We start from the raw sequence: 27,173 nt of genomic DNA, 5'->3' as shown, positions 1-27,173 counted from the left end.
TGTTGATTTGGGTCTCTTTATCTACTGTTAAGAATTATGTGAAAGTCTAATGTAGTTCTAGGTCAAATATAAGCAAAAATATGGAAAATTCTGAAGAGTTCACAAACTTTTAAGCACCAGTGTATGCAATTTTTTTTTTGTATTGCTCTTTTTAAATGGATCACTTTTGACTTTTACTAAAATCACATGGACTGTATAACTAACAAGTGGTTATGAATTTCACTAGATTGTTTTGTCTTTTGTAGAATGTTATTCCCTGAAGAGCAGCGTACGAAACTCACAGAGCAGATCCTGACCTCCGCTGATGTAGAACCAACACTGCGACCTTCTGCACTGACAATGAAACATTTCCAAGGTTTATGTAATGCCTACAGAGAAATGTGTGAACAGGATCCACATCTATTTTCCTATAACTTCAGAGAAGAACTTCATCAGAAAAAAGTGAAGAGGAACCAAGATACCCAGAAGACTCCCCAAATCACACTGAGCTAGCTTTATTTTATAGTTAAAACCCATTTTTTTTCTCCTTTGCTTGTTTTTCATATTTGTTTAAAGCAATTAAAAAGAAAACTAAACGCAAAATTCCACCTCTTACATGCAACTTTGCTGGAAGAATTGTTGGAGCTGTAAGCTGTGCATCATCAAAAAAAGTGTTTAGTAATTTCTTTAAAATAGCTTCTCATACACACTATCTTTTTGGGAAAACACCACCTTGTTATAATCATTTTCTGCTACAGGTCACTATGGAGATATGGAAGCCAGAAGTGGATTCAGAAGAAATAAGAAATGTAAAAAGGAAGGACATGGACTTCTCCTTCCTGCTGGATCCACTACTGATTTTTACTCAACAATCTGCCGCAAAAACTTTAAGTGAAACCAGCATTAGGCCATTTTCACACAGCCGAGAAACTCGTGCGAGATGCACAAATCTCGCACGAATATGAACCCCATTTTTGAATGGGGTCGTACACATGAGCGATTGCGGAATGTCTTGTCTTTGGGCAGTCCTATGGAATGCCTTGCATTGCATTGCCCATTGTTTTTAATGGAGCCGCCAAAGCATTGCACAAGTGTGAGGTGCGCATGAGTATAATGCGAGGTTTACCCATTAATCCTCTGCCACCACGGCTACTTCCCCGAAGTGTTGTGGGGCGGTTTTAACACAAAAACGCCTTGTATTCACAATGAAATGACATGTTGGCGAGCATGAAATCTAACCGAGTTTCATGGCCCGATATCACACTCGCCTGTGTGAAATTATCCTTATTCTAATTTTTTTTTACCGTTTGCATACAAGTTATGAGTGTTCAGAAAAATAGAAGGTAAAATAAAAAGCATACAATAATTGTAAATACAAATAAAGCATAATGACGCCGATTCAAGAAAAAAGTTCCACAATGAATTAGGGCAACAACTTATTTTACTGTACATGATAAAGAAAAGAAAATACAGCCAACAAAAATATTACAGTACAAGATTTTCTTTTTATACATGTATATTTATAAAAGGTTTTTTTTTTTTTTTTTTAATAAAACCATATCATGGTGTACAAAATGAAATGCCAACACGTTGGTGTACTAAACACTAAAATAATTTAAGTGACTTGAAAAAAATAAATGCCCTAAGCCTTCAGTCACAGATATCCCATCTGAGTACAATTCATCCTTAATGCAATTAATGTTACATAACCAAGATTTGCAACTTTTTATTTGTGCCCTCAACTGCCTTTAAAAAATGACTACCATCTCAGTGACGGCATGCATAATTTTATATTATGAAAACTATAGAATTAAATGACAACATTTTGATACCCTTTCAAAAAGTTTTGAATTTGGTCAGCTTTATTATTCCAATTCACAATAAATAAAAATAACTTAAACAATATGTGGCAACATGAAGTAGTGCACAAGAAAAAATTTAAACATACAGTAAGTAGTTTTTCTTCAAATTCTAGTCCAAATGTAGCTTGCAAAGAAATAAAACAAGAAAATCCCAGATTTTATCAGCTCAATGCTTCTATTAGTTTGAGACCCATGTCCGTGTCACTACTAAATTACATAACGTCACCGCTGCAGAGGACCAGTATATCCTTTTAACTTTTGTCACAGACTGAAATCCTAGTTTTATTTTTATTCATATAAAACTTAACTTTTAATTAAATAATATAGTCTAAAATCCTAAACGGAAGGGAAGGCTTTCATAAAAGAACTTTATTATTACGTATGCAGATGATGCATCTGATTGTATTCTGTATATCTCACGTGTCACCCTCAAGATAATCTGCTATAAGGTGTTTGCAGACTCACTTAAGATCACTGGATGACTTTACACCAGATTCGATAAAAACGTGCACCGAATGATGTCTTATACGTTTCTTTTCGCTGGTTTATAGATATACAGGGATCTAATTTCAATAACTCTGATCCTTTGGTGAGATAATGAATTTGTCAAAAAAGACAAGTAATCTCTTTTTTTGGTTCTGTTCTCTCTATATACAATGCTCAACGCGTTTCCTCGCTCTCGCGATTCATCAGGAGCAGTGTTACATCAAATGGATAGCGTTTGCACACTCAATGATGATTTATGAGTTAGTAACGCATAGAACCAGATGATAGCTAACATCCGCAACTCTCTGTGTACCTAATCCCATGCGTTTTCATTACCAATGGGATTAATTATACGGAGTGCATAGAATCAACCAATGGATAGCGTCTGCACACTCAATAATGATTTATGAGTTCGTAACGCTATGTAACCAAATGATGATCTATAAGGATCATCTAAAGTGGTTACAATTGTGCTGCACATATGCTGCTGTCTATTTCTCGACAAGCAACATGTGCTGCCAGATACCAATCTAGGGCACTTATTGGGAAACTGACAACAATCTGTCTTGAAACCAGATGGATTTTTTAGCCTGGCTTGCTCACTATCGCTCCTAGACTTCTCAAACTGAAGACCCCCCCCAAAAGTCTGTCAGGGTACCGGCCTATGACCTAGAGTCCCTTCCTATGCTCGGGCACTAGCCCTATTCACTAGTGGCCCGGCTTTGCAGAGAGGTCAGCAGCACAATAAAATAACAAACAGGAAGGATCTGGCAGCAACTCCAGCCTTGGTGAGGGCTAGTGCCCGAGCATAGGAAGGGACTCTAGGTCATAGGCCGGTACCCTGACAGACTTTTGGGGGGGTCTTCAGTTTGAGAAATCTAGGAGCGATAGTGAGCAAGCCAGGCTAAAAAATCCATCTGGCTTCAAGACAGATTGTTGTCAGTTTCCCAATAAGAGCCCTAGATTGGTATCTGGCAGCACATGTTGCTTGTCGAGAAATAGACAGCAGCATATGTGCAGCACAATTGTAACCACTTTAGATGATCCTTATAGATCATCATTTGGTTACATAGCGTTACGAACTCATAAATCATTATTGAGTGTGCAGACTCTATCCATTGGTTGATTCTATGCACTCCGTATAATTAATCCCATTGGTAATGAAAACGCATGGGATTAGGTACACAGAGAGTTGCGGATGTTAGCTATCATCTGGTTCTATGCGTTACTAACTCATAAATCATCATTGAGTGTGCAAACGCTATCCATTTGATGTAACACTGCTCCTGATGAATCGCGAGAGCGAGGAAACGCGTTGAGCATTGTATATAGAGAGAACAGAACCAAAAAAAGAGATTACTTGTCTTTTTTGACAAATTCATTATCTCACCAAAGGATCAGAGTTATTGAAATTGGATCCCTGTATATCTATAAACCAGTGAAAAGAAACGTATAAGACATCATTCGGTGCACGTTTTTATCGAATCTGGTGTAAAGTCATCCAGTGATCTTAAGTGAGTCTGCAAACACCTTATAGCAGATTATCTTGAGGGTGACACGTGAGATATACAGAATACAATCAGATGCATCATCTGCATACGTAATAATAAAGTTCTTTTATGAAAGCCTTCCCTTCCGTTTAGGATTTTAGACTATATTATTTAATTAAAAGTTAAGTTTTATATGAATAAAAATAAAACTAGGATTTCAGTCTGTGACATAAATTACATAACGTTTATGCAAACTGGGATTCCTTCCTATTTAACGGAGCTAAGACTTTCCACAGTTCCCAACACTTTCATAAAAACAGTCTTCATTTACTACAGATTTTAAACTCTGAATGCTGAATTCCCTCTCCAGAATGGCATTCAGGTCAATATTTGCAGAATCAGAATGGCTGTCATGAGATTGTTGGTGGTCCTTCACTGCTTGTAGAATTTCTTTTTCCCGTTTTGTGCTGGTAACCCTTCGTTTAATTGGACAGAAATGTCCCCTTACCAATTTTGAGTGTTCCTCATGCTGGTAGTTGCCCTCTGCATCAATCATTTTGGGTTCCTTGTATTTTGCCTCACTTTTGGAATGTTCAGAAATATTTAGGTTCTGGAAGTCTATTTCAATTCCTTGAGGGCTCTTTCTCATACTTGCTGAGCTGGTTGTCACATTTGACAACCTGAAATCCTCATCGTCGTCACTGAGAATGTCCGATTCCTTCACTGTTGCGTTTGGTACGGCCACAACATTCTTTTTTAGATGCTTGACTGGAGAGAGATTTTTGGACTCCTGTAAGCTTTCTATTGTTGGACAACCACTACTTTGTGTGCCACTGCTTAGACTGCCATCATCTGAATCTAATCCATGTCCATTCCCCTTATCCCTTGTACTGTTGCTCCAATCCGTACTAGAGCTGTGTTTTAGCACTTTTAAGGACCTTGTTGAAGCTGTTTGCAAAGTTGAACACAGGAAAGGATACAAGTTAGAAATGGTTATAAAGTGCTTGTAGGGCAGATCTATCTTCACTTCATTTCCCAGTCAAATGTTCTTTACCCTCAAGCTTTAAGGGGTTGTCCCACTTCTAGCTGTTTTGCTGCAGGAAGCAGACAGCTCCATACATTGTGCAGCGTCCTGGGTTGGTACTGTAGGCTGAGTCCTAATGAATGATTCTGCCTGCATTACCAACCCAGGCCACTGCGCAATATACAGAGCTGCCTGCTTCCTCTCAAAAGTGGGACAACCCCTTTTAAGGCCATGTCCTGACATGGTAAAACTTTTCCAGCAAATCTACGATATACAGTATAGGCGTTTAAAGCATTATATTGTTGCATTAGAAATCTGCCACATCTGAACAAGGCCTGCATTCCTGTTTTTTTTAGGTATAAAATCTATATAAAATATTTAAAAACTTAAGTTTTTTGTTACATTTATTTTATACAGTGTGAGTTACAAGATGCTATTTGGTTTAAAGCCATTCATACATGTGGTAAATTCAAGTGTGGCTAAAACATTAGCTACAAAAGTAGTAAAAGTGAACATTTGGTTCTATCCAAACATGTATTTTTGGAAAGGATGTAGAGTACCTGGACCTTATACTATGTATTTTTATTTTTGCAATGTTGCTGTTTATACTGCTGTGGCTGTAAGCCTATTAGTGGCGCTCTTTAGAAAAATTTAAAGCAGGAAGCCAATGTTATGTAGACACTCCCCTGTCTTACTACAACTGACGGGACTGTGGCATACCATTCAATCTAAGGATGTGATTACACATCAGGGAGTAAATCCATGTGTAGATTTTGATGCAGAAATCGCTCATTGCAATTAATCAGTTTTGCAAGAGAGCATGCTGCAGACCTGCAGCACAATTAACTTCCACCACATTTTTTTCTCCACTGTAAGTAAATGGGATTAGTTAAAACATCACTTACATTGTACTGTAATTTCTATGGCATTTCACAGCATTTCAATGGTGTATGAACACGTGTGAATGCATAATGCTATATTCTATTATATCTATATCTTATTGTAGAATGTGGTATGAATGCCAGTAATCTACATTTGATACATACTATAACAGTTCTTGCGTGGTCTAGAAATAATATGCTTAAAGGGGCTTTTCAGGCATAAATACCATTGATGACCTCCGTGTAGTGGCCGTCGCTTGTAACTGCAGGCACGGCTCTCATTGAAATCAATGGGAGCTGTGTCTGCAGTGACAAGCGCTGGACACTACATGGAAGGTTGGCGTGGAGGTTTCCACATAAAGCTCTGTGTATTTGAAGCAGAAGTCTCCGCACCGACCTCCCGTGTAATGGCTGGTGCTTGTCACTGCAGGCATGGCTCTCATTGCTTTGACAGTATGTGCCCGCTCAGCTGATCGGTCAGGGTCCCAAGCAGCTGACCCTGGCTGATCAACTATTGATGACCTATCCTGATGATAGGTCATCAGTAGTAATTATGCCTGGAAAACCCCTTTAGTCAATTTTAGTTGAAGAATTTGAGTTTTTACATAACCAAAAAGAAACCTTTTTAGAAATAATATTATAATTTCCCTTCTGCCTTGACGGCACCAGTGAGAGCCTGCCTCCCATCCAGATAGGAAACGGGAACCCCCCAGATCTCTTTAAAGGCAGGCACACTCTTCGCCTCCTCAGTTCCTCTTTACTATCATAAGAAGGGTTTGGAAAATGCTGAGAGAGCTGCTGCTTCTGTTCTTTCAAGGAGTCTTCCAGATCTCTACGGGTGGCAGACTGCAGGCCCTCACTCCTACACTCTATGGCATGAGAGGTTACCTGTCCTGGTGTAGGTCTCCAGTGTGTAAGCCTGGAATCATCCCATTTTCTCCTGCAGCAGATACCTGCCTGTCTCTGGAGGTTTTGGAGCTCTGCCTATAGCATAATAGTCTTTATAGCTTTTATCGCTTGGTATATAGCCTTTTTATGACTTTACCTATAACCTTATGGCTCCACCTATAGCCTGTTGTGGCCTCTAGTATTTCATCTTATGTAACTTTTGTATTTCTATATATTTTTCAGCTCTATAACATCATTCTGCAGTTTTAACAGCAAGAAGGAAATCCCCTGCTGGTGGGAATTTTCTTATTCTCCCCTGCAGGGGAACCTCTCTCTCCCCGCTATGGGGTGATACCCCTGTAGCGGGAAGAAAGAAGGGAAGTGGCTATAGGGCTTCTCTGAGAGCAGGGAGAGAGGGCAGGGTTAGAGGAAAATGCCTAGTAGTGGGGAGAGAGGGAACGGGGCTAGAGGGGCTCTCCCAGGAATTGTCCCATAGCAAAAAGAGAGCCCCGCCCCCCTCTCATGTAAGCCCTATAGCCACTCACTCCCTTTCTCCCCACTACAGGGGAATCGCCCCATAGCAGGGAGAGAGAGATGAAGGAAAGGACCGGGGGAACCCCCTTCTCTGCGGGGCTGGAGGAATATCCTCTGCAGCGGCGAGACCGGGGTTCACCGCAGGGAAGAATAAGGAAATCCCCAGCAGCTGGAGAATCCCTTACTCTCCTATGCAGGCAAACCCCAGTCTCGCCACTGTTGGGAATATCCCCCCAGCCCCGTTGAGATTAAGGGAAGCCCCAAAGAGAAGGGGGTCCCCCCAGGGCTTTCCTTCACCTCTCTCTCCTCCCGGAGCAGCAGTGCTTTTTTAAAGCACCACACAGCTCCCAATAGTGTGAATGAGCAATTACACTGCTAATTAAGCTTGTGGCTTGATAATGGGAAATCGACCACTCACGCTATTTTCACGCAGTTAGCCGCATTGTTTTTGTATCGCTAACTTTGGCGTTAATTTCACACTTGTGTGAATGATCCCTAAGGGCGGACATCCACTAGCGTTTTTTTCTCTATTGCGCTGCAAGAGCAAGTGAAAACTCGCAGTGTGAGAAAAAAAAACGGGATGACGCCGGGATATCGCCAGTCTTTTCAATGGGGCCAGCGGCAGCAGCGCTAGCCCTATTGAAAAGATATGGAGAATACTGCAGACTTCTGCCACAGCCGTCACAGCTGTGACAGCTGTGGCAGAAGTGCAGCATGCTATCCCATTGCTGCCGGTCCCATTGAAAGCAGTGGTTTTTGGCAAACTCTGCAGTATGATTTTCGGGGAAGGGCTTGAAATATAAGCCTTTCCCTGAAAATCATCAATAAGTGGTTAAAAAAGTAAAAAAAAGTAAAGTACTCACACCTCCGCCGCTCACACGCGTCCTCCGTCTGGCTCCCCGACACTGCTATCCAGCACTTTCAGCAGGCGGGCATTTAAAAATCCCCGCCTCCTGAAAGAGCTGTGCTGATTGGCTGAGCGCTCAGCCAATAACAGCTAGTGCTTAGCTATTGGCTGAACGCTCAGCGCTTAGCTATTCATTCATGAATAGCTAAGATAGTGTTTAGCTATTCATGAATGAATAGCACTATCTGTAATTGGGTGAGCGCTCAGCCAATAGCTAAGCACTAGCTGTTATTGGCTGAGCGCTCAGCCAATCAGCACAGCCCTTTCAGGAGGTGGGGATTTTTAAATCCCCGCCTGCTGAAAGTGCTGGATAGCAGTGTCGGGAGCCAGCCGAAGGATGCGTGTGAGCGGCGGAGAGGTGATTACTTTTTTTTAAAAACTTTTTTAACCACTTATTGATGAATTTCAGGGAAGGGCTTATATTTCAAGCCCTTCCCCAAAAATCATACTGCAGGCTTTGCCAAAAACCACTGCTTTCAATGGGACCGGCAGCAGCGCCGATCCCATTGAAAGCAATGGGATAGCATGCTGCACTTCTGACACAGCTGTCACAGCTGTGACACCTGTGGCAGAAGTCCGCGGTATTCTCCATATCTTTTCAATGGGGCTAGCCCCATTGAAAAGACTGGCGATATCCCGGTCTCATTCCGGCGTCTTTCTTGCGCTGCGAGGTGAGTGTTTTCACTTGCTCTCGCAGCGCAAGATAGAAAATATCACCAGTGGGTGTCCGCCCTAAGGCGGACCCCTTTCTCCTATCCCGTCTGTATAAGCAGTGAGGGGAAGAGAACAGGGAGGCTCAGCTTCAGATTTCTGCCATGGATTGAACATCTGATCTACACTGGAAAGATCTGCCGAGTATCTGACCCCTACAGTTATGTGAATGAGCTGCGCTGTGTAAACCAGACCTAATATAGTTCACCAATTACTATCTTTAAAACATTTTTCCAGGATTTTCAGTTGTCCACTCTTAAACGTATTTTCTGGACTGAGCAAAGTCTGACTGTTATGTTCTTCTATGGAATTACCAGCAAATAGTCCTGAAAAATGTCTATATCTCCAGTTCAAAGCAGCTTATGTTATTAAATGCTACTTCCAGTTTGGTGCTTTAACTCAATAATCTCTAAATATCTTTTAACGTGTATATAACATACCTAATTTTGCAGACATTGGAACTCTATTTCTTAATGGACCCAGCCGATCTTTGTTCGTCTTCTCCAAAGGTAAGTCGCATTTAATGTTCCGCCTTAGGTTTTCTCTCAGAATTGAACGTATTACTTTGATTGTGCTGGTCTTACTTTCGCAATCGCTACATGAATTCAGATTCACAAGTTCAAAATTTTTAGTTTTATACCAATATTACACACAGGAAATTGCTTCATCTTGGCACATTACTTAGGATCACGTATACATAGAGTTCCTATTATATTGCCATGGGTATACCAATACAGTATGTGGTGTTGGACAAAGCCAATTCACTCTAATGAAAATTAATCCATGTACACTAATTCTATACATAAATCCAACTTCTTCCTTTTCTCAGCATAGTGTAAAAATGGCAAAGGCTGGAATAAGCGTGAATGTGGGCCCAGCTGCCGTATCATAAAATTATGATACATAGAAAGAAAAGCATTAGGGCTGGATTCATACATGCAGTTTTGGGGGCAGCTTTTTTTAAGCCATTCTATTAATGGATACAAGGAGGAAGTAGCAATTTAAATCCTTAATCGTTTTCCTTCTTGGTTTTGTCTACACAACATTAAAAACAACAAAAAAATAGCATGTGTGAATCCAGTCTAATGCCCAACGAACAAGTCTGCACGGCCTCTTTGTGTCTACCATACAGGCTTTGTTGGGTGTTGCAACGATTCTAAGGGGGAAAATATAATGTGGCAGAATTTGTATAGTATCCAACATAAGTCTGGTTTCACACGGGTTGGAAATCCTGAGGAATGTCCATAGCGGGAGTGCACAAAAATTCTGCGTGAATTCCGCAGTGGAAAGGCTGCTTCAAAACTTGAACCATTTGGCGCAGGTTTGAAGCGGCTTTTCTGCTTGTATTCCGCTGCGGCAATCTCTCCCTATAGACAGAAGAGAGCCTGCAGCGGAAACGGTGATACAATTGACATGTCGCGGATTTGAATTCCGCTCTGCATGTCAATTTCCGCGCAGCTTAACCGCAGAGTGTGGACGAGATTTGCTGCTTAGTCTCAGGCTTAAGAATGCACGCGGAATTTCAGTGCGGAAATCCTGTGGTGATTCCGCCCCATGTAAACACGGTCTATGAAATTGTAAATGTAATGAGATACTGTTAAAGGCCCTATAATCCTCTGTGGGTGCCCTTTTACAGCTCTACACCAAATTGAGCAGTAATAGGCAGCGTTCATAGACCGCAAGGGTGAAAATGTTCAGGACCGACAGTACTTACCTACTACAGAGCTGAAAAATAGTTTCTGGTCTTCCTTGTAGTTCAGATTTTGTATGGATAAGTTCCCACAAGCAGTTATTCTCTGTTCCTGAGCATAATAAATTAAGGGAAAATCTGATAAATTTCCACCATTTAGTTACAGAGAGCTTAAGTCAGTTACGGCAGAGTTCTGTATGCACTGGGCTCTATTCTTTTTAATATATTTATTAATAACCTGGTAGAAGCATTGTAAATAAAATATCAACATTTGCAGATGACATAAAACTATGTAAAGAAATTAGCACAAGAGGATGCAAGGAGATTGCAAGAGGATCTGGATAAGTTGGGGGCTTGGGCAGAAAAGTGCCAAATAAGGTTTAACACTGATAAATGTAAGATTCTGCACATGAGCAGGGAAATACATATCACCATAACATACTAAATGGAAAAACTACTGGGTAACACCGACATGGAAAAGGACTTGGGGGTTTTAATTAACTATAAGCTTAACTGGAGCAACCAGTGTCAGGCAGCTGCTGCCAAAGCAAACAGGATCATGGGGTGCATCAAAAGAAGTCTAAGGGCGCGTGACTAGAACATTGTTCTTCCTCTTTACAAGTCACTTGGTCAGATGACACTTGAAATATTGTGGACGGTTTTGGGCACCAGTACTCAAGAAGCACATATCAGAGCTTGAGTGGGTACAAAGGTGGGCAACTAAAGTAATAAATAGAAGGGTCGGATTGCAATAGCCAAAGAGGTTATCAAAATTGGGGTTATTTACTTTATTTACTATATTTAAAAAGATGGCTGAGGGGCGACCTAATAACTATATATAAACATATCAGGGGTCAATACAGAGATCTCTCCCACCATCTATTATACTCAGGACTGTAACAAGGGGGCACTCTAATAACTATGTATACATATATCAGGGGACAATATAGAAATCTCTCACCATCTATTTATACCCAGGACTGTAACAAGGGGGCGATCTAATAACTATGTATAGATATATCAGGGGTCAGCACAGAGATCTCTTCTATGATTTGTTTATACCCAGGACTGTGAATGTAACAAGGGGGCGCTGTCTACGTCTAGAAGGAAAGAAGGTTTCTACATCACATAGAAGGGGGTTCTTTACTGTAAAAGCAATGAGACTATGGAACTCTGTGGCTGAGGACATGGTGAATTCGAGAGTATAGGAGGGGCCTGTGCGCCTTTCTTGAGCGATACAATATTATATGTTGTATAGCCGATTACTCAGAAGGGTCTATGATCCGGGGATTATTCCAATGGACAGATTGAAGTCAGGAAGGAATTCCCTTAAATAGGTAAAAAGTCGCTTCTACCTCGTTGTTTTTTTTGCTTTCCTCTGGATCAACATTGGGGGTAATAGGCTCAACTATATGGACATATGTCTTTTATTGGCCTATCATACTATGTTACAGCTACTCAAAACACATTTCCACAGTACATTAACAAGTTTCTTAGCCCATGACAATACAAAACCAATCTGCTCCTATGAAGAAGTGACACGGCTTTAAAGCCAAAAGCAACCTCACTAAGTACTACATATCGATAACTGTGACCTGAGTGTATATAAATGTTAAAAAATACCCAATTTAACCTACACAAAATATTCTATAAATAAATGAAAAATATGTATTTTAGATATTTTCTTTCATATATATTTTAATGCTAAATTAAAATGTAAACATGTAAAAAAAATAACAATACAATTCAGAGCTCCACGACTGAGTGGAAGAAAGAAGTAGTTTAATTTGCAGTCGTGAAAGTCTTCTTGAGTACAAGAGCCAGGATTGTGGAGCTAGTTTTGGGTGGAGTCTGAGTCATTAGACACTGTTTTATATTATTTTTTGCCCCAAAAAGGGCACAGTGTCTTATTTTCAGGGGTGGGGCACCTTATACTCACCTGGTCCGCGGCGTCCTCATGCCTCCCGATTGTATCCGCCGGCGGCGTGGCGTCCTCATCTCACAGCTGCCTTCTGCTGGTGACGGGGCTTTGAATACCCCGCCTCCAGCAAAGCGAGTGCTGTGATTGGCTCATCGAGCGCTGGCAGCCAATCACAGGAGGCGCTCAATGAGTCAATCACAGCACTCGCTTTGCTGGAGGAGGGGTATTCAAAGCCCTGTCATCAGCAGAAGATCAGCTGTGAGACGAGGAGGATGCCGCACTGCCAGAGATAAGGACGCCGCAAACTAGGTGAGCATTGATTTTTTTTGGGGGGGGGGGGCGCACCTGAGATAGGTCCTATTTTCGAGGGAGGCCTTATATTTCAAGCCTCCCCCGAAAACCCGATAGGTCTTACTATCGGGGTAGGACCTATTTTCGGGGAAACACGGTAGCTCCAATCATGGCCATTTTGACAGATTACATTCGTGGCCAGTCCTGACCACAGCGTGTAAATGGTCAGGGGAAGGGGGGGGGGGTGCTTATACAGCTATGTCAACAGAATAATTAAAAAAATTATAGCTCTTGGAACTCGGGAGCCCTATTAAAATTGTAAATTATTGGTATTGGCTCATGTTCTAGGGATGACTTTTTGGCTTCCTGGAGATTGAAACACATTGCTGCCAATTGTGGCAAGGCCAAATCTACGAACACACTGTTTTTATGATGCCATACGTGAATCCAGTATAATAAAGGCGGTGGAGTTCAGCAGTATACACTGATTGATTCTCTCTTCTACAGTTTCCAATGCTTTTAAGAACCCACAACAATATTTCTATTTAAGGACTGTTATTTACCTACAGCATTCCCCATCCTGACCTGAACCGCAGACACAGGAATCAGCCAGCGGAATTTAAACTGATCAATATCACCGTAGATTTGTGAGCTTCTTGTATTCTGACTCTATGAAAAATACAAAACAATATGATAAGCTGTGCAAGAAAATTTATATTTGATAATGTCTAGTATAATATTTCATGACTGGAGTGCGTGACCCAAATAGAAGTGTCCCCCCAAGTATTGGACGTTGATGGAGTAAGAAATAACTTCTCACATGATACAAAACATACATAATATAACTATAAAATAATGCAACTCAAGTCCAAAGTGGTGAAGTGCAAAGCGGACATGCCAAGATGAAAAGAACATTACTAAGTCAGGCGGAGAAGGACTGCTACCCTGATCATCCTTTACATCATTCATTCCCATGCTACTTCTTATACCTTTTAAGAAGAGAAAAATGATGGCAACCTGACATTGCGTGCTAGTCTGCACCAGGAGAAAACTACTTGTGACGTATGAAGACCATCCAATGGAGCTTAATATTACATTTCCGTGAGTATATAATTATCCATTATTAATATAGTAAATTGTATCTTCAGGGACAGCAAGTAATAAGAAAAGTGCAACATATGACTATTTAGTTTTCCACAATCTGCACTCCTGTCCGCAGCTGCAGCTCAACCACATGGCTGTATTGTCATGCAAAGCACAAAGGTTTTGTCAAAAACTACCAAAAGTCTTAAACCACCAGTAGCAAATCCCAGCAGACGGCACAAAAGCAAGTGGTCCAAAAGTAGGGTTGACTTCTGCTAAACGTTGTAGGCACGGTGCCAGCTATTTAAGCAAAACGGAATATTCAATTAGATGCAGCTTTTATTTCCAGATTTTGGTTTGTATTTTTCTACTACACCCAATATGTTATCAGCATCAAGGCTTAGATTTCTATGTGAGGTTCTGGAACTTTACTTTTAAAGAACTTTGCATATAATAACAGAGAAATTGATTGAACATTAAATAAGTGTGTAGGTAAAATGCTGTCATCATCTTAATCTGCAATCTATTTTTCCTACAGGGCCTAATTACAAATGGTACATTTGTTCGTGCCGCCTACACACAGTACTGCACGGTTTGATTTTCTTCCCATGATTTCTTCTTCTAAGAGGATTCTACCCCTCCCAATCCTCTCAATGTCCGCTTCATCTTCCAGAGTTCAGTCTATCAGGAATATCTATACTAATCCAGTACATTTAAAGGACAGTTCTGGCCTTTCTGCTAAGGTTTATCGTCAGAAACCGGTCAGTAGAATGTAAAGAAAAACAATTATTTTACTGCCAGAAACATCTCTATATACATTTTTGCATGTTCATATTCTTATTTCTGGCCAGCCACTCTCGATGTACACCGCTGGAGGTGCTGGCTTTAAGAAGGAATGTCACCTACAGAGAGAGGGCAAGAATAAAGCAAAGCTCCCCCTACTGACACTTGAACACGTCCGGCCTGGTGGAGTTCTTACCGTTTTCTTTTTGAGCTTGAAGTTTTCTTTGTGCACAAGAATGATAGCCCTTCTGAACACTGCAAGAAACAGATAATAGAGGATAACGTGGAGACTGACCACTACACAGATGAATCCATGCACAGTTTTAGCTATCCATGTTTACCACAAAAATTATAGGAAACTGTATCTTACCAATTACCCTTCTAGCTGTAGTGCTCTAGACGCACTGCAGTTGTGCTACTAAAGGCCCCTATACACATTAGTGTTCAGTCACTCTAATGTGTATATGGCCCTTCACAGGTATAGACTAAAAGAATATAGTTTATTAGAAACTCTTAAAAACATATGCAATGTTAGCAGCACTAATGTAGAATTTCTAGTCATATGCACTAACATTAATAGAAAGTCAGGTGCATGTTCAGATAGGTCAGCTAAAGAGGATCCTGTATTTAAAGCTGCATACCTATCCTCCTAAAAGTGTTGCAATGTCAGCAACACTAATGTAGAAATGCTAGACTCCTATCAAAAGTTCAGACAACCAATGTAATATTCAAGCAGGCAGCCAAAAATAGGCTTCAACAAATTTTTTCTGCTCAAACAATAGGTCCCCAAGATAAGGCTACCTAGTGTGCCAAACATAGAGTAAAATAACAAACAGATAAAGCCTGTGGCCCTGAAGGTGAGCCACAGGTAAAATGATTTATGACTAGAAATTCTACATTAGTGCTGCTAACATTGCAACACTTGTAGGAGGATAGGTATACAGCGCTAAATACAGGATCCTTATAGCTGACATATCTAAACACGCATCTGACTTGTGACTACTGTCAGTGCATAAGTTCTTTATCCGAGTCCTCCTTCCTTCTTTACCAACGTAGCCACTATACCATCGTACCCTGCTGGCTTTTTGTCTAACAGTGTCTGGTATATATATATACCTGTTGGCGACATCTTCGCAGACAACCCACTTTCTTGCCAATTTAATCCTACTGATTATATATCCTAAAAGAGGAAGATAGCTTAGTCAATTAAATGATTGACGCTATTAATCCCACCTAAAGATTTTTTGGTCAAATATACATCTGTGGCTCCTGATGAACCGCTCTAAAGCGAGCGGAGAAACGCGTTGAGCCGTATTTCTCTGTGACTCCACCAGTCATTCAGAGCCGTAGTTTTCTGCGACCTCTACATACGACTGTCACCAGTCATTCAGTGCAGGAACTCTGTATATGCACTAAAGTTATCCACTTATACTGACCATGCTATTGTGACCATTATCTACATTGGAGACATTGGATGCATAATTCAAACTTGCACCTAAATATATCTTCTCCTCTTTTTTGTGTTAATGTATGTTAGTACTGTTAGTCAGCCCGTATATGTTTTTAAGAGTTTCTAATAAACTATATTCTTTTAGTCTATACCTGTGAAGGGCTTTTAAGAAAAATTTACATATAGACTTCCCGTCTCTGTGATAAGCATATAATGTGTATATGGGGGATGCTTAACTTTTCTCAGACAGATCATGTTGGGAGAAATAAGGATTGGAAACATTGAATTTAAACACCCGATCCTTTTGTTCTTCAGGCAATAAGCCACCAGCAGAGCTGTCTGGCTATGGCTTATCCCCTAAAACACAACTGTTCGGCCAAGCTGAGCATCCATGTGTGTAGGGGAGCTGAAGAAAACAACTGTTGACTGAACGACGGCTGTTTGAGGTGAATGAGCACCTTTGGAGAAAACAGACTAACGTGTTACATCCAATGTAGCATTACGAAGCCAGATCTCCACAGAGGCATGGAGTATCATCAACTCTCTGTGATGTCTGTTGCCAAGCAAAAGCCCTTACACAGTGAGGCAGAGCTTGGCAAAATGATGTGCACAAAAACGATGGCAACATGACATGGTGATATTATTTGGTGGCCTGAAAGAACTATATCCACGACAGACATGGTTTGTTTTTTTCCATACTTTTATTTTACTGTTATTTTCAGGATTTGGACTTCGTTTGCATTGCGGTGCCTTGAAAGTTCCTAACACATCACTCCTGTGAAATTGTTTTTTTATTCATCATGTAAACTAGTCTTGTATTATATGTAAATCAGAAAGTAATAACTAAACACCTTAATACCAGCCGTCTAAAAATTTCTGGATTTCTTGTTTTTAGTGGGTTATGTGATCTCATTGTGTTTGTTGGGAATCAATTACCTCTGTGTTCTTAATAAGTCACTACTTCATTTTTCCGTAATTCCCGAATGATGAAACTGTATGTACTGTATCACACAGGCTCAAGGTTTTATCTAGCATGAAGTTAAAGTTTAACTGTAACCAAAACAATCTAATGTGACTGAGAATGTGTTAAGTATGTGAACTCATCAGTGGCAGGCCGATACCTTGTAAGATGGCTCTTGTGATTCTTGTCCCTGCAGAATTCTTGCTGCCTCCAGGCTCATATACTTACTGCTTCCTTTTTCTCTCTATAATACTTACTCTAAATAAACTTCACTGCTTTAACTGGACGCGCGAGGCAAGAGACTCTTTAGAAAGAATTTCCTTCTTCCAGACAAGATAACATGTAACATACGTGATCAAAAGAAGAGTAGCTTTACCATGGCCAACATTAAACTAGTGACATAGATGTTATCAGTTTGAATTGCCTATCTGTTGCAAGTGGGAGGAAGCAAGCTTTACTGGAGCTCTGAAAAAGTTTGGGGATCAATTATGATAAATATCTCATATTCCATATAAGCTACTAGGACTAGTGGATATAATAAAGGGGGCAAGCTGTTCAGGACCCCTTCCTATTAGTCAGATCCACTGAAAATATAAAGCCTCTGCAGCTCTGAAGAATAGGAAATAGCGCAGTTGTCATCGGGATGATGAAAGAAAGTAAAAGACTTCAATAGATGTCCCTTTCAGTTTGACCTTGCAGGTCCTGGAGCTACGAGATAGTCCTATCAAAGTGTCCAAAATGTTCCTCTCAAAGAATAGTACTTCAACTAAGACAGATGGATATTTTCCGTTAACCTTCTATATTAGGCTTTATTTTATAAATCAGGAGCCTCGTGATTGTGTCTCTCCTCAGTCTTCTAGCCTTGTGAAAGTCCAGCTTACAATACTGTGATGCTAGGGAGATTCGCTGACTACAGGTATTATCAAATACCAGGTTAAAAGACTTTTACTACGTATTTTTGGCACTGTGTGGTGGATGATTTTTGGGGGGAATTTTCAAGGGAATTAATATGTTTTTTTAATCAATAGTATCAGCAGTAATGGTAGCACATTGTATACATGTATAGCATACTTATGTATATATGCAACAGCTTCCTGTGAATAAAGCACTTACCAAACACGGTCAGCTCAAGGTCTTTTCTTGTTTTGCCAAGAGACGGGAAGATATTAAGCCAGGTAACAGTAGAATACACCAACAATTCCCCCATGGAGAGCTCAGTGACCTGTGAGCATAAATTCCCATTACTAAGGTGCTTTCCCTACAAAATATGGTGAGCATCGCGGAGGTGAAGACTTTTGTTACCTCTTTCTCCGTCCCACTCTGCTCTGCGACTAGTTGATCAAACACTGTTCCGTAGTCCTCATAGATTTTCTGCATTTCGTTTATATGACTGGCCACTTTCTCCATCGCCTTCAGCGCTTCTGTAAGTCCAAAAGACAGTCATTTATACCACCATCTATCTAGTAAACAGGGAAACTTGCTGTATGGATGCTGTCATATAATAGTACAGTTATGATGACTAAAGTATAGTCTATGTGATTGTTGCCAAGAAATGCTTTATTGTATCCTTCAATCAAGCAAATTGCCAACTAAAATCAATGGTGCGTTAATGCCAGTTTCCCTGATACTTTCTGACACCTGCAAAATGTCCCTATTTGTTGGAAAAGTGGGTGTGGATTTATGTCACCATGTAGAATCTGTCTTAGTGCAGTCTTGAAAAATACAGTGCATGCTACACTAATGACACACTGGTATACCACTCGAGAGTACGTCAGTAGTCATAAATGTGCTCACAGCTGTATTTTCGCACCGTGCTCTGTCCACAGACAGCACATTGCCCCATTATAGCCAATGAGGCTATAGACATGAGCATTTCACAAAGACCAATGGTCCATATGAAATAACTCATGGCATGTCCAATGTGGGTTTCTTCAGATGAGAATAGGAAATGCAATGTGCTGTGTCCGTGTATATCAGACAGCACATTGATGGGTGCCCGTGTGCTGTCCAATGCAAGTCACCCTACAATCGTGTGCCTCTAGCCTTAGCATTTTTAAACAAACCAGGCTTAAGGTCCCTATACACAGACTGCTCATGTGTAAAGTTTTGTTTGTCCAACATCTGGGCGAGTACCAACAATCAGTTGGCAAACTAGAAAATGTTTGTTCAACAGCTGATTGTCGAGTTTCAACAAAAAATGTGCGCTAGTAAGCTGTTCTTCTCTCCATGTGAACAGGGCAGAGAGATGCACAACCATCCCCTGGGCCTCTATCACAGAAAATGAAACAAACACCGATAGTGAGTGTCAATCGGTGCTCATTAGTCCAGAGAAAATAGTATCCAGCAACACTCAATTTATAGCTATTTAAAGAGAGGTGTACAGATGAAAAGCATATTTTTTACTTGACTTCTTATGCTGCCACTTCTACGTATTATTTTTTGGAAATGGTGCTTATTAGACTGGTCAATCTGAAAGAACCCTGTGGCCACTCTCACACAGCCCGCTTTTTAGTTTCAACAACGTTTTATTGAATATTTTTACAGAATGAAATAACATTTAAAAAGTCTGAATTCCCCATGCAGGGGGCTTAAATATTGAAACTTTGAAAAATATAAACTTCAATATAACACTTCATTCGAATAGCAAAATGAGTAAGAGGAAGGGGGTAATCAAAGACGCATAACAGGGGGTCGTCAAGAATGCACATTTGTTCTCCATAGTTATTGTAGTTGGTAATCATAACTAGTTAATAGTGGGCAGGTTAGGTGGTTGAGATATTATAGTATAGCCCCGGGGGTCCAGGTAATCAATCCAGGGTTGCCAAACATTCATGAAATTGGCCAAATAATCTGTTCTGATTGCATGAATTCTTTTGTACAGCATAACTAAAGATATCCTATTAATGACTTCTGGGAAAGAAGTATTAATGGATTTCCATCTGGAGGCAATGTGAATTCTTGTGGCCATATAAATATACCGTATAAGTTTATGGACTCTGAACCTAATACATGGTGGGCGATCTCCTAGTAGTAAGACTGAAGGAGACTTTGGTATTGGACCTACAAACATGTGGTTTAGTAGGCTACTGACCTGTGTCCACAGCCCATCCACTACTGGGCAGGACCACCAGGTGTGGAACATGCTCCCTGTTTCTTGGCAACCACAAAACTATAGCAGGGATGTTGATAGAAATAGGCGGTGTACCCGTTGTGGAACCAAGTATGTTCTATGTAGAATTTTAATTGAGGTTTCCATAAAGGAGACCTCATGGCTACCTTTTAGATATCGTTGTGCCACAATGTTGCTATCTTTTTGGTGTTCTCTCTATCTCCAAGTCCTCCTCCTAATTTCTGGTGAAAGGAAATTTCTCTTCATTAGTGAGTTGGTTTTGCATACTGTAAATATAAGAGAGCGCATGTCTCCGGGAGGGGTCATTGGTGCATAAATTTTTGAAAGATGTTAGGTTGGGGAGTAAGGAGGGCAGGGGTAAGGAGTGAATAAAATGAAATACTTGGTTGATCTGTAGGAACTCCTGTATGTGCGGTTTGAATATGGCATAGAATTATTGAATTGTGCAAAGTCTAGACTTATTGAAGAAATGATGTGTGGTTAGCTGATTTTGTCTCCACCATATAAAACTGGAAAGGTCCATACTGGGTGGGAACTGTGGGTTAGGGATTATAGGGAGCATTGGGGAGATTTTAGAGGAGAGGCTATACTTAAACCTGGTACTTTTCCACAGCAGGAGAGAGTGATATGAGAGAGGACTCCTCTAGAACAGTCCCGGGGTATTGGCTCCTTGGACCAAGTTAGAAATGGTATAGAGTGTGGATTTGTGCATCTTTTTTCCACTTCGACCCAAAGCAGGTTACTTGTCATACCTAGACAGATTGCCCATTGGGCTAGTCACGCTGATTTGTAATATTTGATTAGGTTGGGTACCGAGAGGCCTCCAAACCTCCAGTGGTAATACATTACCATGTGTTTAATTCTGGCACGTTTGTTGGCCTAAATAAAATTGAAAACTATGCACTGGAAATTGCGAAGACTGGATTGAGGGATCGGTATTGGTAAGCATCTAAAAAAGTATAGTATCTGCGGTAAAGTGACCATTTTAACTGCATTAATTAATTCTACCCACCCATGAGAAAAGTGGTTTATCCCCTTTCAGTAGATCTGAAGTTAAATTCTTAAGTAGGGGAGGGTATTTCCACTTGTATAGGGAATGTATCGAAGTGGTCAAGTTAATACCTAGATAGTGTTCTGTCACAGCCCACTTTTTACTGCGATTAGTACGGTGTTTGATACATCGCGCTCATAGTGGTACAACACATGCATTTATTTCAATGGGGCTTCGCAGGCTAGCGTTCGAACGCAGCGTTTCTAATGCTGCTATTTTCGAGTGCTGTCTGCTCTACTTTCATGCCTTTTAGCGCTTTTTAATGAACCTCATCACCCATTACAATGATGAGGTGTATTATAAAGACGCTATCAAACGCGTTCAAAATCACTGCACAAACTCGTGGTAAAACGCCACGGTTTTGAACGTGGCATTTTCGTAACGCATGTGTGAGAGCGGCCTTAGTGAATGCATTCCAATTATTGCCACAGTCAGACAACATCTATATACACTTTGTGGGAAAAAAAAGAAGTCCTCTAGATGGAGTTGCCGTTTGGTTGCAAAACTCGGCATGCAGTTCCATCTCAGGCACATATAGAAATGATGAGAGTTGTGGCGTGACTAGATGAACAGTCTTGTCACCTGAGACCCTAGAAGTGGTTTCACCCTTGGCCTATAAAGGCACCTCTATGAAGTCAGCACCCCATCTTTCAAAAAAGTTAATTTTTTTTATGAGTTCTGGATGCACCCCAAAGAGTTCTAGAGTTCCCAATTAATTTTAAAAATAGTTCTAGTGAATTAGGCAAAAAAATCAACAAATGTATCTCTGCGGTGCTAACTTCCAAAAATGATATTACTAAATCAGCGAGAACTTTGTAAATATGGGTATTAGAGCTTTGAGCAATAAGAGTTTTTTTCAGAACTCTTGAGGTGCTACCCAGAACTGTTATAAAATCGCGGGAATTCCCAAAAAATTATTTACACATAATAACTGAAATTTTTTTGATCCGGCATCTAAAAATCAGCGAGAACTTTGTAAATATTGGTTCTAGATCTTCGAGCATTCAGAGTTTTCTTCAGAACGCTTGAGGTGCTACCCAGAACTCTTATAAAATCGCGGGATTTCCCAAACAATTATTTGCACATAACTGAAATTTTTGGAAGTGGCATCTAAAAATCAGCCAGAACATTGTATATATTGGTTCTAGAGCTTCGAGCATTAAGAGTTTTCTTCAGAACTCTTGAGGTGCTACCCAGAACTCTTATAAAATCGCGGGATTTCCAAAAAAATTATTTACACATAACTGAAATTTTTGGATCTGGCATTTGAAAATCAGCGGGAACTTTGTAAATATTGGTTCTAGAGCTTCGAGCATTAAGAGTTTTCTTCAGAACTCTGGAGGTGCTACCCAGAACTCTTATAAAATCGCGGGATTTAAAAAAAAATAAAAAAGTTACACATAACGTTGAAATTTTTCGATACGGCATTTGAAAATCAGTGAGAACTTTCTAAATATTGGTTCTAGAGTTTCAAGCATTGAGAGTTTTCTTCAGAACTCTTGAGGTGCTACTGAGAACTCTTATAAAATCGCGGGATTTCCCCAAAAAGTATTTACAAATAACTGAAATTGTTTTGATCCGGCATTCGAAAATCAGCGGGAACTTAGTAAATATTGGTTCTAGAGCTTAGAGCATTAAGAGTTTTCTTCAGAACTCTGGAGGTGCTACCCAGAACTCTTATAAAATCGCAGGATTTCCCAAAAAATTATTTACACATAACTGAAATTTTTTTGATCCGGCATCTAAAAATCAGCGAGAACTTTGTAAATATTGGTTCTAGAGCTTCGAGCATTAAGAGTTTTCTTCAGATTTTCAACTTTATGTGTAAATAATTTTTTTTTTTAAATCCCGCGATTTTATAAGAGTTCTGGGTAGCACCTCAAGAGTTCTCAAAAAAACTCTTAATGCTCGAAACTCTAGAACCAATATTTACAAAGTTCTCGCTGATTTTCAGATGCCGGATCCAAAAATTTCAGTTATGTGTAAATTATTTTTGGGGAAATCCCACAATTTTATAAGAGTTCTGGGTAGCACCTCAAGAGTTCTGAAGAAAACTCTTAGTGCTCGCAACTCTAGAACCAATATTTACAAAGTTCTCGCTGATTTTTAGATGCCGGATCCAAAAATTTCAGTTATGTGTAAATAATTTTTTCGGAAATCCGACGATTTTATAAGAGTTCTGGGTAGCACCTGAAGAGTTCTGAAGAAAACTCTTAATGCTCAAAGCTCTAGAACCAATATTTACAAAGTTCTCGCTGATTTTTAAATGCCGGATCAAAAAAAAATTCAGTTATTATGTGTAAATAATTTTGGGGGAAATCCTGCGATTTTATAAGAGTTCTGGGTAGCACCTCAAGAGTTCTGAAGAAAACTCTTAATGCTCGAAGCTCTAGAACCAATATTTACAAAGTTCTCGCTGATTTTCAGATGCCGGATCCAAAAATTTCAGTTATGTGTAAATAATTTTTGGGGAAATCCTGCGATTTTATAAGAGTTCTGGGTAGCACCTCAAGAGTTCTGAAAAAAACTCTTAATGCTCGAAGCTCTAGAACCAATATATACAATGTTCTCGCTGATTTTTAGATGCCGGATCCAAAAATTTCAGTTATGTGTAAATAATTTTTGGGGAAATCCTGCGTTTTTTTAAGAGTTCTGGGTAGCACCTCAAGAGTTCTGAAGAAAACTCTTAATGCTCGAAGCTCAAGAACCAATATTTACAAAGTTCTCGCTGATTTTTAGATGCCGGATCAAAAAAATTTTAGTTATTATGTGTAAATAATTTTTGGGGAAATCCTGCGATTTTATAAGAGTTCTGGGTAGCACCTCAAGAGTTCTAAAAAAACCTCTTATTGCTCAAAGCTCTAATACCCATATTTACAAAGTTCTCGCTGATTTAGTAATATCATTTTTGGAAGTTAGCACCGCAGAGATACATTTGTTGATTTTTTTGCCTAATTCACTAGAACTATTTTTAAAATTAATTGGGAACTCTAGAACTCTTTGGGGTGCATCCAGAACTTATAAAAAAATTAACTTTTTGAAAGATGGGGTGCTGACTTCACAGAGGTCTCTCAGAGGCTCTTTGTGTGTAGTGACCTCTTCTTCTGCTTGCATAGAGCTTGTTGACCACTAAACGTATCTACGGTGAAAGAAAGAGATTTCAACATGTTACCAGAGTCTGGGAGGGGGCGCATTATTGGGATGTGAGATGATGAATAGTCATATTGATGAATTGTTCCTCACAAGGGCCGTTCTGACCAGACTGCTAGGAGGTGTTGGGACCAGTGGATACGTGAGGGCACACAAGGTGACCAAGTTCAGGATACCCTCAACAGACGACCAGTAGAGAGGATTGTCTGATCATCCAACAAACATGAGCAGCTGCAACTGTTTCATCTAGAGACAGGGGGCGCCATCGTTACATCCCTGTGTCTGTTAGACCATTTCCAGGCACTTGACTGAAGGACATTTGGTTTCATGGCACCCAGTACTTTTTTTTTATTTGACACCTACCCACCGTAGGTGTTTCTTCCCATGGCAGGGCTTCCAAGAGGCATTTTCCAGCAGGATAATGCTTGGCCCCACACTCAAATGTGTCATAGGAATGCCTGCACAACATTGTCACACTTCTGTGGCCTGCCCGGTTGCCAGATGTATCACCAATAGAATGTGTATGGGACCATCTGGAATGCCAACTTCGACAGTCTGCTAGTTTGCACAACTTAGAGGATCAGTTGCAACAAACGTGGAGCAATATACTGCAGGATAACATACAGAACCTATATGCCTCAATGCCCACCCATATCACATCTTGTATCTAAGCTTGAGGTGGTACAACAAAGTACTAGAGCCTCCATGGCCACACGTATCATCTTGTATACAAGCTAGAAGTGGTACAAAAGAGTACAAGAGCCTCCCTGCCCGCCTGTATCACATCTTGTATTCAAGCTAGAAGAGGTACTACAGGGTGCGAGAGCCTCCATGCCCATCTGTATCAGATCTTGTATCCAAGCTAGAGGAGGTAAAAACAGGGTACTAGAGCTTCCATGCCTGCCTGTATCACATCTTGTATCCAAGCTAGAAGCGATACAATAGGGTATTAGAGCGTCCCTACAAGAGCTCAGTTCTCCACAATAAATGATCCTTTTGCTCTGATATTGTAATCACTTACTTATTACTTATATCAACGTTACAATCACAGAGAACGTTTCATCCCCTCTGACAACTTCTAGGGGAGGAATTGGTTTTTACAACGAGTGTTGCTGGCCAGTAATATCAGTCTTGTTAGTGTGGAACAGGAAGAAATTAACAGTACAATCAGATTGCAATAACTGTAACTGGGTTAGAAATATTGTTTATGCAGGTCGAATGACGACAAATCTACAATCATGGGTTTATCTATCAGAGGTAGGAAATTGCACCCCGGTCTTGATGTCTGAGGGGGACACTAGTACTACAGACGGCACATTGTAGGTAGGGAGCCCCGGGACAGATTTTGCCTTGCAGCCCAGAATCTCAGTCTATAATCTGATAAACCAGACATTGCAACTGAAGAAAGAAACCCCAGCATTCTAGAATAGTGATATAGGACAGTGAATCCCTGAAATATCAAAGTGCAAACCAATCACGGACACCAAAAAGAAATAAGGAAAACGTGATCAGAGTATCAGAAGTGGATTTGTGTTACTAGTTTTAATATATGCAGGCGGTTGATCAAAGACTAAAAGAGCAAAAAGCTGTGGAGGTTCAGTTTTCACTTCCACAAGTCTAAAGCAAGGATTTAATTAGAACTGTACAATTTTAACACCGTAGGAACATGAAATGCTGCTAACTATAAATGCTCAGACAGCATGAACAGATGGACGAACACTTTCTTTTAGAGCTGCGATCAGAGCTACATTTTAATTCAGTGGATCATAAATTAACCCTATATGCACTACTTTGTATCACAGAATGCCCTGCTGTAGTTCATCACTAGAGAAAAGATTAAGGAGGTAAATAGAGGTTAATATGAAATATTCGGCTAGAATATTTCCATCTTAGAAATTGTCAAATCAACATATTCTCTGGCCGGATTGCAGCATTTATTCCATCACATATATTAATTTCATCCACTTAAAAGGGAAATTTTGAGAAAATAATCAGATGGTGTGTCAGAGACATATGTGCAGGTCAGATAAGTCAAGATATTGATGAGCTATCCTCAGGATAAGGCATCAATATCAGATTGGTGGGGGTCCGCTGTTTGGGGTCTGCTGTCTGCAGTACTGTGAGTGCAGCAGCCTCCTCTCAGCCATGTGATGTGACGTAACTTTGTGAGCATGGGATGGAGCTGCTATACAATGTACAACGCTGTGACTAGTATGGACTGAAGTGCCACAGTACTCCCCTTAGCGCCGTGGCTATTTCAATCAACTGATCAGGAGGGGGAAAACCCCATTAATAAAGAAAGTCAATTTAGAGCAGAGCTTCAAAGTTCAGAGAAAGGCAGTCAAATAGTCACAATGTCCAAAAATCCCCCCCAGCCTTGCAGGGGTCATACTGTCACTGATAGGCTAGAGCGACCAATGCACATGTGACTAGAACAGTGATGGCGAATGTTTTAGAGACTGAGTGCCCAAACAGCAACCTAAAACCCACTTATTTATCGCAAAATGCCAACACGTCAGGGGGCGGGGCTTATCACGACGTATGATTTTACCCCCGTCGTTCTAAAAAGGACAGGGCTGCTTCAAAACAGACAGGGAGCACATTTTGACTGCTTTTTGGATGCGGAAATACTGCAGAACGTCCTCAGCGGAAATTTCTGTGGAAATTTCTGCATCCAAAAAGCAGTCAAAATCTGAACGCTGTCTATTTTGAAACAGTCCTGCACATTTCTGCCACCTATAAACATACCCCAGCGGTAATAGTGACACCCCCCCCCCCCAGCAGCCCCAGCGGTAATAGTGACCCCAACATCACAGCGGCCCAAGCGGTAATAGTGACCCCCACCCCACAGCGGCCCCAGAGATAATAGTGACCCCCACCCCACAGCGGCCCCCAGTGCAT

The 27,173-nt window shown here is 40.5% G+C and overlaps 2 protein-coding genes across 3 annotated transcripts in view; one reads left to right on the top strand and one right to left on the bottom strand.

Annotated features, from left to right (window-relative positions):
- Window positions 1-2,115, top strand: part of TFB1M (transcription factor B1, mitochondrial) — a 187,849-nt gene extending 185,734 nt beyond the window's left edge. For both annotated transcript variants that reach the window (XM_066596065.1, XM_066596064.1), the window contains one exon: window positions 246-2,115. In XM_066596065.1, the coding sequence (XP_066452162.1) occupies window positions 246-492 (247 nt within the window). In that variant the 3' untranslated portion in view covers window positions 493-2,115. The remainder of the gene's footprint in view (window positions 1-245) is intronic.
- A 1,899-nt stretch (window positions 2,116-4,014) lies between these two features.
- The window catches only part of TIAM2 (TIAM Rac1 associated GEF 2), a 507,083-nt gene continuing 483,924 nt past the window's right edge, over window positions 4,015-27,173 (bottom strand). Inside the window, exons 26-32 of the mRNA XM_066596062.1 lie at window positions 18,244-18,362; window positions 18,055-18,163; window positions 14,727-14,785; window positions 13,228-13,333; window positions 10,477-10,564; window positions 9,203-9,357; window positions 4,015-4,765 (exon numbers count right to left, since the gene is read on the bottom strand). Coding sequence (XP_066452159.1) covers window positions 4,098-4,765; window positions 9,203-9,357; window positions 10,477-10,564; window positions 13,228-13,333; window positions 14,727-14,785; window positions 18,055-18,163; window positions 18,244-18,362 — 1,304 coding nt within the window. The 3' untranslated portion in view covers window positions 4,015-4,097. The remainder of the gene's footprint in view (window positions 4,766-9,202; window positions 9,358-10,476; window positions 10,565-13,227; window positions 13,334-14,726; window positions 14,786-18,054; window positions 18,164-18,243; window positions 18,363-27,173) is intronic.

The sequence above is a fragment of the Eleutherodactylus coqui genome, chromosome 3 (assembly GCF_035609145.1).
Source record: "Eleutherodactylus coqui strain aEleCoq1 chromosome 3, aEleCoq1.hap1, whole genome shotgun sequence".
Lineage (NCBI taxonomy): Eukaryota > Metazoa > Chordata > Amphibia > Anura > Eleutherodactylidae > Eleutherodactylus > Eleutherodactylus coqui.
The sequence above is the reverse complement of the archived record's forward strand: the minus strand, read 5'-3'. Positions and strand labels throughout refer to the sequence as shown.